General features: G+C 42.1%; 1 protein-coding gene across 3 annotated transcripts in view; it reads right to left on the reverse strand.

Moving 5' to 3' along the window:
* Positions 1 to 940: 940 nt before the first annotated feature.
* Positions 941 to 15,509, reverse strand: part of LOC126336589 (transmembrane protein 181) — a 176,223-nt gene continuing 161,654 nt past the window's right edge. For 2 of the 3 annotated variants that reach the window (XM_050000450.1, XM_050000447.1), the window contains exons 11-13: positions 7,583 to 7,685; positions 1,546 to 1,770; positions 982 to 1,459 (exon numbers count right to left, since the gene is read on the reverse strand). In XM_050000450.1, coding sequence (XP_049856407.1) covers positions 1,329 to 1,459; positions 1,546 to 1,770; positions 7,583 to 7,685 — 459 coding nt within the window. In that variant the 3' untranslated portion in view covers positions 982 to 1,328. Of the gene's footprint in view, positions 1,460 to 1,545; positions 1,771 to 7,582; positions 7,686 to 15,509 lie in introns of all 3 variants that reach the window. The other variant, XM_050000449.1, reaches the window with a different exon arrangement.

Raw genomic sequence — 15,509 nt, forward strand, 5'->3', positions numbered from 1 at the left:
CAACATGCAGCCGAACATAACACAACACAATTAATTTCAATGGCTGCTTCACTACCAAAACCATCTGGATCCTTCAGTCCACCAATAGCTTTTCCGAACTGCGCAGATGGGAGTTATCCTTGCAACACATTCTACGCTTCCATAATTATCCCAGCCTCAACCTATGGTAACATACTGTCCCCACACCCTCCACCCAACAGTTTCCACCTTCCCCATTTTCACCTCCCACCATTTTTATTTGCAGCCCTCAGCAAATTCATTCATCCATCTTTCCCCACTCATCTCCTTTTTTCCACACCTTCCTATGCCACAGCCTCCTGAGGCTGTGCCTGTTGGTAGTGTAGTCCCTGCACACTCCACCAGACAGCGTTCATCCCTCTCCCCACCTGTACACAACTATCTCTTCCCCTTCCACTAGCCCTTCCCCACCCCCTCCAAATTGCTGCTTGCATCCCATGTGATATTGCATTATGACCCGAGATGCTGGTGTTGGCAGTCGTGTGCGTGGAATGTGCTTGCTAGTGTATGTGTCTGTGTGTGTGGATGGTGGGCATTTGTGTTTCTCTTTTACAGAATAAGACTTTATGTGAGTGTCTTAATTGTGTCTGTTTGCAACTTGACATGTTTTCTTTAAGGCAAGTAGCATTCTATCTTTTCCTACACTGTTGTTGCCAAAATTGCAAGTTTTTGAAGGAATCTCTGCAGGTAGTTCTCTAATTAACAACTGATACAATTCTTAAAGCATGATCCTGTAATCCATTACACTGCCATGGTTGAATGACATTAAATTAAACTAGTGTTAAATAGAACACACACCAAGAGCATAAGCTTAAATAACAGCTAGGTTAAGGTGAAGAAAATTAGGCAACCCTTTCCCAAGATTTTGTTTGTCATTTTTTGTTCATGTATGTGTTGCTGACATTAAATACATACAATCAAATAAAAATCAAAAGACTTTAATGTTTATTTTGGAGAGCCTTTCCATGAAGATGCTAAGTTTCAACAGTGCTTGGAGGTTCACAGTCAGCAAAGAAAAGAAGTTGCTCAGTTACACAATTGTAAGTTTTTAACAACAGTCCTGCATGTTTTGTAAAACAAGTCTTCTACCTTAATCTCATTTTTGTACAAGGAAATTTTACTTTAAAATACACCACAAGACAAAGCTGTATCAGTGTTTAACAGTATAAACCATTGAGATACCCTTTTTTGATATGGAGGGATTAGAAAAATAACACATAAACTACATTAGTATTTGTTTTAGATAAAAACAATTTATTTAATACAAGAGTCCTCAGGTAATAATCAAATAGCAGTAAAAAAATTCTCAATCAATCACTGTCATCATCATTTCTGCAACGATTAAGTGGTCTTCTACTTTCCTCATCAGATCCATAAATAACATCCTCATCAGAGTCATTTATCATGGAAAATGCTGGATTATCTTTGGTAATGGGAGATTCTGCAATGAAAACATCTCATTAGACAAACATATTACACTGTTCAATTTAGCTACACTTCAAGGATATTTTATGGTTACATAATTACCAAATATTGTTCCTTTTGAAGGAGAATACACATATGCCATTGTATACAAATAGAAATTGAGGAGGCCATAAAATGACATAAATTCTGCAGAATTCTTGTAGTTGGTAGATAATTCTGCGACAAAATTATCTTCCAGTATACCAACCCCAAATCTAAGTACAGTTATTGTAAGACTTACTGCCAAGACAATAAGCATCAACAATGTCAAAAATTTGAGCCGCATATCTGGAACAAAAATAGAGGAACAGTGACACACCTTATGACAGCTAGCAAAAGCAAACTGGTAAAGGTTGCATGAAACATTTATAAAATAGTAAATGGTGAATGGTGAAATGTAGTGTAATCTACAAAGGTGCATTGTTTGAAGTATCTCCACTAAGATGTGAGATAATTAAGAACAGAAGACATACCTGAATAATTGAAATTATGTAAGATATTAAATACATATAGATTTTTATTGTTTTACAAATAACCAATTATTTTGTTCAGGTTTCGAGTTTCACAGATCTTTTTTGCAGGTTTCCATACTTGTGACTACTTTACTGTTGTTACAAGATAGGCCTTACTGTTTTCTTATTCTGCTGATGAAATGTAGTGTCCAACAAAGGACTCTCTCATTATAAATGTAGACAACATGAAAATAAAGGCAGATAGAAGAATGCAACAAATGGTGTGTTTACTGTGAAAGCTTTAAGAATTTTATACAGCAGTTTCAAAATAGTAGTTACAAAATTTACCAACAGATAGCACTATACTCACAACATGTAACGTAGCGCCTATAAATTGCACTCCAAGGCCCAGAGCAATGTGTTCCACCTTTCAAACATGAAAAGATATAAGGGCACCGAAGGAACTAGTTAAAATCATGTTCGGGGTATCAAGCAAAATTTGTAACTGGATTGAAGATTTTTCGGTAGGGAGGACACAGAAAGCTATCTGGGACAGAGAGTCATCATCAGATGTGAAAGTAACTTCAGGTGGGTCCCATGAAAGTGTGTTGTGGCCATTGATATTCATGTTGTATATTAATGACATTGCAGATAATATTAACAGTAATCTCACACTTTTTGCAGATGATGCAGTTATTTATAATGAAGCACTGTTTGGAAAAAGCAATACAGATAACAGACAGATTGTGATATGGTTTCAAAACGATGCAAAGACTGCCAATTTACTTCGTATGTCCAAAAATTTAAAATTATGCATTTCACAATATGAAGGGGGGGGGGGGGGAGGGGGGGAATAACACATAGCATCCCTCGATTATAATATCAAAGATTCACAACTGGAATCAACCAGTCCATACAAATACCTGTAGCGATATGAAATGAAACAGTCAGTTGGAGGTTAAGCAGGTGGCAGGTTGTGGTTAACTGGTAGAATACTAGAAAAATGTAATCAGTCTACAAAGGACACTGCAGACCAAACATTAGTATGACTCATCCTAGGATAATGCTCTAGTGTGTGGGACCTGTACCAAATAGGACTAACAAGGGATAATCAATGGATAAAAGAAGGGCAGCAAATATGGTCACAAGTTTGTTCGACCCACAGGAGAGTGTCACGAAGAAGGAACTGGATAGGCAGACACTTGAAGACAAATGAAAATTATTACATGAAGATAGAAAATCTTTAGAACCAACCTAAGTGTTGAACCTAAGAATATATTACAACCCTGTACTTATCACTCCCACAGGAATCATAAAGACAAGATTAGACTAATTACAGGGTGTGCACAATCATTAAAGTGATCATTGTTCTTGCACCTCATATGGAAATGGATCGGGAAAAAGCCATAAGCAATGGAAATTTAACCTCTGTCATGCACTTCACAGAGGTTTGCAGAGTATAGATGTTGATGTAGAAGCATTCCATTGAATAACAAAGAGTTTATGGTACTGCAATATCACAGGTTAGAACAAAGTATTGCAGCAACAAGGTGTAGATTTCAAACATGATTAAGTTCCAAAAGGATGGGAAAACCATTCGTAAGTTCTTCAACAAAATCAAATAGACAGTGTGGCCACCCCATATAAACTGTAGTTATTTCTGAAAATGTCATCATACTTTCTGAACTTATTTAGCAATATCTGAGAATATCCATCTGAAGGATTACAGTAGACTGGTTTGAAGCACCCTAGCATGCATTCAATACTGATAAACAGTCTACACGTTTCCATTCAAAATCCAAAGTTACCAGGTCATTTGATGCTGTGCGGCAAATGCCTGACTCTGCAAACCAGGCAGGGTGATTGATTAATGAGAGAATACGGAACAAAATAGGTCTAATGAACTTATGTCCGGAAACTCATGTTTTCCACACTAGAGACCATTTATTCAATCATACATTGTTACAGAGACTGTGGCCTTATATGCGCTGTACCATGCAGCCACAGTTACAGTATGTGTTGCAAATGGTTTTCACTTGCCTCAAGGCATCATAGCATGTTCTTATCTCACATGTTCACTCAGCCAGGGTGTATTCGAACAATGTCAAAGGCAGCATGAATATGCTGCTCCAGTGTCTTCAAATCTGGAATGGGCTCTTTATACATGATACTTTCGAGATGGCCCCATAACCAGAAACTGGATGGGCTGAGATCTGGTGTACGAGCAGGCCATGCAGCTGGAACCCCTCATCTGGTCCATCGACCAGGGAAGACACTATTGAGATGTGTCGGGACATTAATGGCAAAGTGGGCTAAACCCTTTGAATCATCAATGGCACTTCTTCCAGCAGGGGAGGCAAAGTCACCTGCAAGAAACACCAATAGTTCTGGCATTTTAGACGATGTGGAAGGAAGACGTCCCAAAATACGGTTGCCAATTATCCTGGTCTACAGATTCCAGTCACATTGATGCTGATGATTCACTACCACCATACCATGGGGTTTCTGCATACTATCCCACAGATAACTGTTATGAAAGTTGAAGATACCACTCCGCGTAAAGGTGATCTTACCCGTGAATAGGATGGATGACACAAATCCCAGTATTGTGGTTTCCTGGTGAAGAAACAGTGACAAAACTGCTCCTGATGTGGAAAGTCTGTCACTTGTAAGACCTGCACACACTGTACATGATAAGGGCGGTAACAATTGTCATGGAGAATGTTCCACATGATCATCTGGCAGCCTAACTGCCTGTTACTGACACGGCAGTCGCCTTCCACAGTCTTAATCACATTTTCCTCCAAGCCTTGTGTCTGAACATTATGGGTATGTCTTTCATGATTTCCTGTTTTCTGAAATGACCCTGTTTCAGAAAATGGCAAAACCCTGTTGCAAACATTGAATGCTGGGGTTGCTGGCAGGGACAGGTCTCCTGATATAACCTTTCTGTCCACTGCCCATTGCCATTTGCCTTTCTGTAAGCAAACAATACGTCAGCAAGGTCTAGATTTGAATACAGAACATAGAGTACAATGCCGTAGCACAACCACCACCGGGTGAGCCAGCAAGAGAAGTGAATTGGACACAATGTTGCCAGTTAATATGGGAGGAGAGGAAGTTTGGGCATGACGTTCGAGGAAACCATGGATACTGTAACTGTGGCTGCATGGTACAGTGCCTATTAGATATCAGTCTCTGTAGCAAAGTATGATTGAATAAAGGGTCTATAGCACGAAAACCAAGCATTTCCGGACATAAATATTTTGAAAGGTACATTACACAATCCCTTGAAAGGTACATTACAGTTGTTGTTGTCGTCTTCAGTCCTGAGACTGGTTTGATGCAGCTCTCCATGCCTCTCTATCCTGTGTAAGTTGCTTCATCTCCCAGTACCTACTGCAACCTACATCCTTCTGAATCTGCTTAGTGTACTCATCTCTCGGTCTCCCTCTACGATTTTTACCCTCCACGCTGCCCTCCAATGCTAAATTTGTGATCCCTTGATGCCTCAAAACATGTCCTACCAACCGATCCCTTCTTCTAGTCAAGTTAACATTACAGTTATATTACTTTAATTTCTAATTTAAAAAGGAATCAAAAAATAATCTATGACAAAATTGTTATTACTAAACTTTTGGTGTGAAATTGGTGTACGAGGTGTGTGAGAAAAGCAATGAGACTGATTTTTTATCTATCAAATCTTTTATTTTTTCCAAACAACAATCTTGTCCCCTTCAGCAGCTACATACTGGCAGACTCACTGTTCCTGCCTTGGTAGCAGTACTGAAAGGCTTCAATTGGTAGTGTCTTTATAACAAGTCAGTCACATTCTTTTGAATGTTCTCCAGAGCCCCAAAATGAGATCCTTTTAAGATGCTTCTCAATTTTAGGAAAGGGAAAACAAGCATTTATATCAGATGAATTGGGGGGGGGGGGGGGGGGGCTGTGGAACAACAGGAATGCCCTTTGAGGTCAAAAATTCTATGATGGAAGTGTCTTGTGACATGGATTGTTGTCATGATGGAGCACCCTCTTGTCTGCATGTGCAGTCTCAATCGATCCACCCTTTTCCTGAGTCTTTCAAGAACATCTTTGTAAAATGCTTGGTTGACAGTTTGTACTGGAGGAATTGTCTAATAAGAGCATGCACACATTTGACATTTTTGTTGGATTTTGAAGTCGGTGGTTTCCCTAAGCGAGGTTCATCTTCAACTTGTTCTTGGCCTTGCAAAAATGATTTCTGCCAGCAAAAAACTTGTCCTCTTAATAAGGAATGTTCCCTATAGGCCTGTTTCAACTTTTCAAACATCTCACTCGCGGAGTCCCAAGTTTACCACAAACCTTGATAGCATAACATTGCTTTAAATTCCTCTGTTCCATTTTCATAACACACAACAAAAAAACAATTTCATTGATGTCACTCTCAAAAATCAGGTGATAACTGTACAGAGCTGAAACTCAGACTGAGCATCTGGAAGAGATGAACAGGCCAGTCTACACAAGTAGAACAACACTGCACTGCCAGATTGTTTGCATTGTCAGTTCCATTATTTTTCTTACACACCTTGCATATTTGCAAAAATCAAAACCGGTAACCTAGAACCTGATATTTACGAATTTTTTACATGAAGATGTATTCATTCATTGCATTCTATTGACACCGAGTAACTCAAATATAGCCTTTGATTTAAAGCTATTGCAGTTTCCCATGTGGCTTGCATTCACTCTGAGTATCAACAAGACTCAGGGCCAATCACTTAGTGTGGCAGATATTAAACATCCTGGGCAATGTCAGGCACTGCTGCTAGTAATTAATGATGAAGGATCTGATGTTGTCTCACGCTCGCAGATGATGCACGCATCCACCTGAATGATCGTGAAGAAGCAAAACTGGTGTTTTGTGTGAAGTGTTTCTGTTTGGGGTGTGGGATAAAGCAGAGGCATTATTGGCCCTTTTTTCATGCAAGAATCGATAACTAGTGTACCGTAAGTGGAAACTCTTGAACAATTTGTTGCCACGCAGGAACTGTTGGGAGGACCGACCAGGTACTAAGCGGTCCTTGGAAGATGGGGCGTTACTAGCATGGATTAACCCAAATTCAATGGCACAGGTGTGGACTGGCCTCCATGTTCATCCAATCTGACTCCTTGTGACTACTTTTATGGGGTACACTGAAAAACACTGCCTACCAGAACTATCCCACTGCACTGGAAAAATTTTAACTATCAATCTGTGTGACAGCTGAATCCCTTTCCATTGACACACTACAAGATGTGATGCCAAATGTTGTTGTTTGTTTGTGTCACATCCTTACTGCAAGCAGGGGACATTTTGAAAAGATTGTGATTTGAATGGAAAGACTGCTTACAGAGAATGAATTCATTTATGTATGCCATGCTGTACATCACAACAGTCCCATGTTACCAAATTTTTGTTACCAAATTTTTCGACTACTACTTCAAAGCCTCTGTATAAAATTCTTAGAGCTTACACAATAAACATGTTCATTTGCATTCTTCTAGCAGTCTTTGTTTTCATGTAATTTAATGTGAAAATCAGGGAATCCTTTGTTATAGTATCTTGCGTAAGCAAACAGGAACTAACAAAACTGGAAGAACTACGTAAGTTACAAGGAACAACTTACCAAAATAAGGCATGGCACGGAGTTCACTGTATGCCCTCAATATGAGGCACACCAGGTACAGTAAATAGACACCACATGCTATGAAGAAAAAAACCTTGAAACCCTGAAACAAAAATTAAAATAGATGAGCAAAGGTAGGACAATTTTGAATTATTTGACTGACATAAGCCTAACTACTTACAACTAATGATCAATAAAACAAAAAGTGTGTGAATAATGTTGTCTTGGAATTAAAACAATAGAAATGATCTTACCTTGTTACTAAAGGGGCCTACACTTTCTGCACTGAGAAATGATATTTTTTAAATCATGTTCGAAAGAACAGATACTATCGGTGACCATGCAGCTTGTTAGAATGAAATTACTACTCCTGGCTGCATACAGGCATTGATATAAATCAACGGGGACAGTTGAAAATGTGTGCCACCACTGGGACTCAAACCCGGGATCTCCTGTTTACATGGCAAATGCTCTATCCATCTGAGCCACCGAGGACACAGAGGATAGAACATTCCCAACACGGACATGTCCGAAAGAACAGATACCATCTTCACGTGTGTGTGTGTGTGTGTGTGTGTGTGTGTGTATATAAAACAAAACTTTCAAGTCCTGGAACATTTGGTACTCCTGTACCTCCCCGAACAATGGCTACAGTAAACCATCCATTGCCATGGCCGAATGAAACATTTATATCTAAACTAAAGTTCAGTCTGCAACTGCAGAAAACAGCAGGTCCATCCAGCAGGGCTTGGGCAGCGACAGACTTAACTGGAATACGATTCTTCTTGTCTCGAGCTGTTGTAGCAAATTCGATGTTCTCGATGGTTTTGTAGACTGTCTGTCTCGAACGGCGGCGATATCTTCTGTACGGCATCTTGGCAGCGTTCAATGCAGTTGCCTGTGCAGCAGCAGCAGCGTGACATAGCCGCTGAGCGGCGTTCGCTCGCTTCTATATAAGTCCGAACGTGCGTGACCTTGCGTCGGACTTAGAATATTTCTGCCTGCTGGCGGAGCGTTATCCCAGACGTGAACACTAGCCGTACTAGGCGATCACGTCTGCTGTGCGCCAGGCAGGCGCGCTGCCAAGATTGCGTAAGCTGGTTGGTGAGTTGCGTCAGCCGCCTATATGGCGTGACATGCTGTTGCCTCCTTGAGCCCCCCGGTTCTAGATGTACGCTCCCCGGTTCTCAGCTACGCTACAGATCAATATATATTAAAAACAAAGATTCCAAGACTTACCAAGCGGGAAAGCGCCGGTAGACAGGCACAATAAATAAAACACACAAACACACACACAAAATTTCTAGCTTTCGCAACCGACGGTTGCTTCTTCAGGAAAGAGGGAAGGAGAGGGAAAGACGAAAGGATGTGGGTTTTAAGGGAGAGGGTGAGGAGTCATTCCAATCCCGGGAGCGGAAGACTTACCTTAGGGGGAAAAGGACAGGCGTACACTCGCGCACACACACACACACACACACACACACACACACACACACACACACACACACACACATATCCATCTGCACATACACAGACACAAGCAGACATTTGTAAATGCAAAGAGTTCAGGCAGAGATGTCAGTCGAGGTGGAAGTGTACAGAGGCAAAGAAGTTGTTGAAAGACAGGTGAGGTATGAGCGGCGGCAACTTTAAATTAGCGGAGGTTGAGGCCTGCCGGATATCGAGAAGAGAGGATATCCTGAAGGGCAAGTTCCCATCTCCGGAGTTCAGATAGGTTGGTGTTGGTGGGAAGTATCCAGATAACCTGGACGGTGTAACACTGTGCCAAGATGTGCTGGCCGTGCACCAAGGCATGTTTAGCCACAGGGTGATCCTCATCACCAACAAACACTGTCTGTCTGTGTCCATTCATGTGAATGGACAGTTTGTTGCTGGTCATTCCCACATAGAAAGCGTCACAGTGTAGGCAGGTCAGTTGGTAAATCACGTGGTTGCTTTCACACGTGGCTCTGCCTTTGATCATGTACACCTTCCGGGTTACAGGACTGGAGTAGGTGGTGGTGGGAGGGTGCATAGGACAGGTTTTATACCGGGGGTGGTTACAAGCGTAGGAGCCACAGGGTAGGTAAGGTGGTTTGGGGATTTCATAGGGATGAACCAAGAGGTTACGAAGGTTGGGTGGACGGCGGAAAGACACTCTTGGTGGAGTGGGGAGGATTCATGAAGGGTGGATCTCATTTCGGGGCAGGATTTTAGGAAGTCGTATCCCTGCTGGAGAGCCACATTCAGAGTCTGATCCAGTCCTGGGAAGTATCCTGTCACAAGTGGGGCCCTTTTGGGGTTCTTCTGTGAGAGGTTCTGGGTTTGAGGGGATGAGGAAGTGGCTCTGGTTATTTGCTTCTGTACCAGGTCGGGAGGGTAGTTGCGGGATGCGAAAGCTGTTTTCAGGTTGTTGGTGTAATGGTTCAGTGATTCAGGACTGGAGCAGATTTGTTTGCCACGAAGGCCTAGGCTGTAGGGAAGGGACCGTTTGATATGGAATGGGTGGCAGCTGTCATAATGGAGGTACTGTTGCTTGTTGGTGGGTTTGATGTGGACAGATGTGTGAAGCTGGCCATTGGACAGATGGAGGTCAACGTCAAGGAAAGTGGCATGGGATTTGGAGTAGGACCAGGTGAATCTGATGGAACCAAAGGAGTTGAGGTTGGAGAGGAAATTATGGACTCACAACTTCTTCACTTTCGAAGGCCAGACTTACCAACAATTCATTACATCCCGCAACTACCCTCCCGACCTGGTAAAGAAGCAAATGACCAGAGCCACTTCCTCATCCCCCCAAACCCAGAAACTCCCCCAGAAGAACCTCAAAAGGGCCCCACTTGTGACAGGATGCTTTCTGGGACTGGATCAGACTCTGAATGTGGCTCTCCAGCAGGGATACGACTTCCTCATATCCTGCCCTGAAGTGAGATCCATCCTTCATGAAATCCTTCCCACTCCACCAAGAGTGTCTTTCCGCCGTCGACGTAACCTTCGTAACCTCTTGGTTCATCCCTATGAAATACCCAAACCACCTTACCTACCCTCTGGCTCCTACCCTTGTAACCGCCCCCGGTGTAAAACCTGTCCCATGCACCCTCCAGTCCTGTAACCCGGAAGGTGTACACGATAAAAGGCAGAGCCACATGTGAAAGCACCCACATGATTTACCAACTGACCTGCGTACACTGTGAAGCTTTCTATGTGGGTATGACCAGCAACAAACTGTCCATTCGCATGAATGGACACAGGCAGACAAGGTTTGTTGGTAATGAGGATCACCCTGTGGCTAAACATGCCTTGGTGCACGGCCAGCTGTGTTACACTGTCCAGGTTATCTGGATACTTCCCACTGACACCAACCTATCAGAACTCCGGAGATGGGAACTTGCTCTTCAATATATCCTCTCTTCCAGTTACCCACCAGGCCTCAGCCTCCACTAATTTCAAGTTGCCGCCACTCATACCTCACCTGTCATTCAATAACATCTTTGTCTCTGCATTTCCGCCTCGACTGACATCTCTGTGCAAACTGTTTGCCTTTACATATGTCTGCTTGTGTCTATGTATGTGCTGATGGATATGTGTGTGTATGCGAGTGTATACCTGTCCTTTTTTCCCCCTAAGGTAAGACTTTCCGCTCCTGGGATTGGAATGACTCCTTACCCTCTCCCTTAAAACCCACATCCTTTCGTCTTTCCCTCTCCTTCCCTCATCCCGATGAAGCAACCGTGGGTTGCGAAAGATTGAAATTTGTGTGAGTGTTTATGTGTTTTTTGTCTCTATCAATGTACCAATGCTTTCGTTTGGTAAGTTACAGAATCTATGTATATGTGTGTGATGATGGTATCTGTTCTTTCAGACATGTTCGTGTTGGGAATGTAGGTCTCACAGGAGGCAGACATTTAGTATTTGCTGATAATCAGATCATCAGAGGTGGAGCCAATAGATGGCGCAGGAAATTGATCATGTCCTTTTCTGAATAATCAATGTGACATTTGCCTTACAATCATTATGAAAAGTATGGAAAATCTAATTCAGGATGGCCAGACAGGGAACTGAATACCAGTGCCCCAGATGTCGATTCAATGTTTTAACCAGTGTACCATTTCAATCGGCTGCTTGTTTCAGAAATTTTCATAAATGTTTTCTCAGCTGTCAAGCAAGAATTCAAGTCCTATAAGTCAGACATTGCAAGAATCACCAGTTCCAAAAATCGTCAGGAACACTGTATCACACAAATAATAATAGGTTGGAAAATAAATGAAATACTGATACTGTGAGACAATGACGTTGTGAGGGATACAGTGCTGCCAACGGTGAGACACTAGGACAGTTCACTGCTGCATAAAGAATTTAAGTTTCTCTTTTTCTTTTTTTAACAGACCCTTTACAAGATAATGACCAGACAAACTTTTTTGTATAATGGAAAAGCACAGAAGTATCAAAATAAGGTAAGCAATATTGGTAAGGAAACCCTTCAGTTAAAGGTTCTATCCTAAGATAATTGCTGGCAGCCAGAACAAGGTTGCTGATGTTCTGGAAACAATTAGGAAACTTTTACTCAAATTCACACTGAACACACATCTCCAATAAAAAACAAAAAGGTCATGTTCTGATATATGCAGGAGGTTGTCTCTTAAAATACAGTATACTCATTAAATTTGTTTGTATGGATGAAAATACATCCCAATTAAAAAAGTGTTCGCAATGCATATCATTGCTGATAGTCTTATAATTGTGGCATTAAAATTTAGATAATTCCAAACATGTTATTTGGGCTGTTTAATGAAAGGCTTCATTCGTGAAAGGTACATAGGTGTGAAACTGATGTCCACACCCGCACACTGCTGCAGTAATTATCAGCTATACATGGTAGGACGTCAAAAGTGAGCTGAATTTGTGGCACAGAAGGGGTACAGCTGTAGTATTTGTAGTACTTTCAGAATAGGGCTGTTGGTCAACTATTTTACTTTTGGACTGATGATTCCAGAAACCACACTAGTCCAGAATTTTTTTTTACACATTTTATAGCATTGGTGGACTTGTCTGGGGTCAACAATAATTGCCTCATTTGGAGACACTGGGACAGTGAAGCCTTCAACTATTACAGAAATAATGTAAGCCATAAACTCATATGGTTTTTGTTCCAATCGTTAGATGGAATGATGTGGCATAGTACTATGCAGCTGTGTTCAGTTTTGACCCAGGATGAGCTTACAACAATGTGTTCTCATTATATCCACTTTCAAAGACTGTGCTCTTTCCTGAAGAAATTTCATAAGGAGTTCCAGTGAAAGTAGCACTGAGGGTGTGCCAAAGAAGAGATGCTTCAAAAAAGTGATGCATTATGTTTTCATTAAATGCCATTCATTTCTTCCCAATGGTTGAGATTTGGGTATAATACAGAAAAAAATCAAGAAACATGACCATTTGTATGTTCCAGAACAGTATGTAGCCATACTCAAACATGCATGTGCTTAGTTTCAACTGTCATAATTTGAATCCCGATAATTTGGATTTTGATAACTGGTAGAAAGTCCTTAAGCCACAAATCACTCGGAAAGACTATTGCAGCTCAACAGAAACTTAAATTTTTGCCTAGTAAATAGATGGACTTTCACTATGATTCACAATGGAGGAAACTTTAAACTGTCAACAAATTTACTGATGATTTCATGTAGTTTCCCAGAAAGAATATATCTATTTTTTGCATGAAAGCAACCTCTTCCAATAATGCTAGAAGCCCATTCTCAAGAAAGTTTAAATAATGGGGTAAAAATTAAACAACGGAAAATCCAGGATGGATAGCTTTTAGCCATTAAGGCCTTTGTCAGCAACAGACACACACACACACACACACACACACACACACACACACACACACACACACACACACACACACAACTTGCACATACGTCTGCAGTCTCAGACAACTGAAACCACACTGCGAGCAGCAGCAGCAGTGCATGATGGGAGTGGCAACTGGATGGGGGTAAGGAGGAGGCTGGGGTGGGGAGGGGGAGGGATAGCATGGTGGGGGTGGCAGACAGTAACTCAGTACGATCTGGGGCTGGAGCAACTGAATTACATTCTCTGCCAGGGTTTCGATTACCTCTTGTTGTGCCCTGAAATGAGAAATGTCCTGCCCACTATCCTTCCCACCCTTCCTACAGTGGTATTCCGCCATCCACCGAGCCTACAAAATATACTTGTCCACACTTACACAACCTCTGCTCATATCCCTGTAATAGACTAATAGACCTAGATGCAAGACCTGTCCCATATATCCTCCTACCACCACATACTCCAGTCCGGTCGCTATCACCACCTGTCCCATCAAAGGCAGAGCTACCTGTGAAACCGGTCATGTGATTTATAAGCTAAGCTGCAAACACTGTGCTGCATTCTATGTAGGCATGACAACCAACAAGCTGTCTGGTCGCATGAATGGCCAACGACAAACTGTGGCCAAAAAACAAGTGGACCACCCTGTTACTGAACATGCTGGCAAACATGATATCCCTCATCTCAATGACTGCTTCACAACCTGTGCCATATGGATCCTTCCCACCAACACCAGCTTTTCTGAACTGCACAAATGGGAACTTTCCCTGTAATATGTCCCACATTCCCGTAACCCTCCTGGCTTCAACCTTCGTTAGTACTGTCCTCACGCATCCAGCCCCTTCACTGTTCCCATTCCAGCACTACACAGCTGTCATTTCACTGCCATGCCCAGTCTTTCAATTTGTTTTTATTTCTCTCCTTTTTGCTACATACCCCCCCCCCCCCCACCTTCTCTCCTGCCCTTCATCTAAACTGCAGCATTTCACTGTCCGCCCTCCCCACCATACTATCCCTCCCTCTCCCTGCCCCAGCCTCCTCCTTACCCCCACCCAGTCACCACTCCCAACATGCACTGCTGCTGCTGCTTGCAGCGTGGTTTCAGTTGTCTGAGACTGCAGACGTATGTGCAAGTTGTGTGTGTGTGTGTGTGTGTGTGTGTGTGTGTGTGTGTGTGTGTGTGTGTGTCAATGGCTGACAAAGGCCTTAATGGCCAAAAGCTATAATTGTGTGAATCTCTTTGTTGTGCCTATCACAACTCAGCATCTCCGCTATATGGTGAGTAGCAACTTACCTTCTCTAATATTGTTAAATAATGGGGTAGCAACACAACTGTCTAGCTTACCACACCATACATTCACAAAGGATTCTTGAAAATGTTTCTCCTTAAAACACAGTGGGTTTTTGGTGGACCACCAGTATTAGTTACAAGTATTACAGTTTCTTTCACAAATCAGTGCTGCATCACTAATAAAGGATATTAATGGAATTCCGCAGCGATTTGCAACTAACCAATGACAAAATTTCAGTTGCCTACCTTCATCTCCTCCTCGGAGGTGTTGAATCCACTGTAAATAATAAGGATACAGGACGTTCACATGAAATCTCTGTCCATATTCTTGCATGTATGATAATAATGGAAATACTTGGATGGAGCAATACACACAACAAGGGAAAAGCAACGACCCACCTATCGCAGACTGATGCATGGAGCACAAAAACATGTAACAGAAAACAACATTCACACTAACTTTTGAGCACAAGCTATTTTTCTAACCAATTTACACACACATTCACACACACAATCACACAGACACCCAAATGTACACAACCTGGCCACAGAAAGACTGATTATTGATACTCAATTACTGAAAGCAGCTGCTTGAAGTGTTGGGGGTGGGGAGTGTAAGGAAGGAGGCAAGGAGAGGGCAGTGAGAAAGAGGTAGGTTTTTTTTGTCAAATGGCTTCCTGGCTGTAGTAGATAAAAAGAGTAAACCAAAAAGTTCTGTAGGATGAGAGAGGGATGGGGGGAAGTGAGAGGGAGCAGAATGGGGAGGGGAGAGGAGGGAGGGAGGGAGGG

The sequence above is a fragment of the Schistocerca gregaria genome, chromosome 2 (genome assembly GCF_023897955.1).
Source record: "Schistocerca gregaria isolate iqSchGreg1 chromosome 2, iqSchGreg1.2, whole genome shotgun sequence".
Taxonomy (NCBI): Eukaryota; Metazoa; Arthropoda; class Insecta; order Orthoptera; family Acrididae; genus Schistocerca; species Schistocerca gregaria.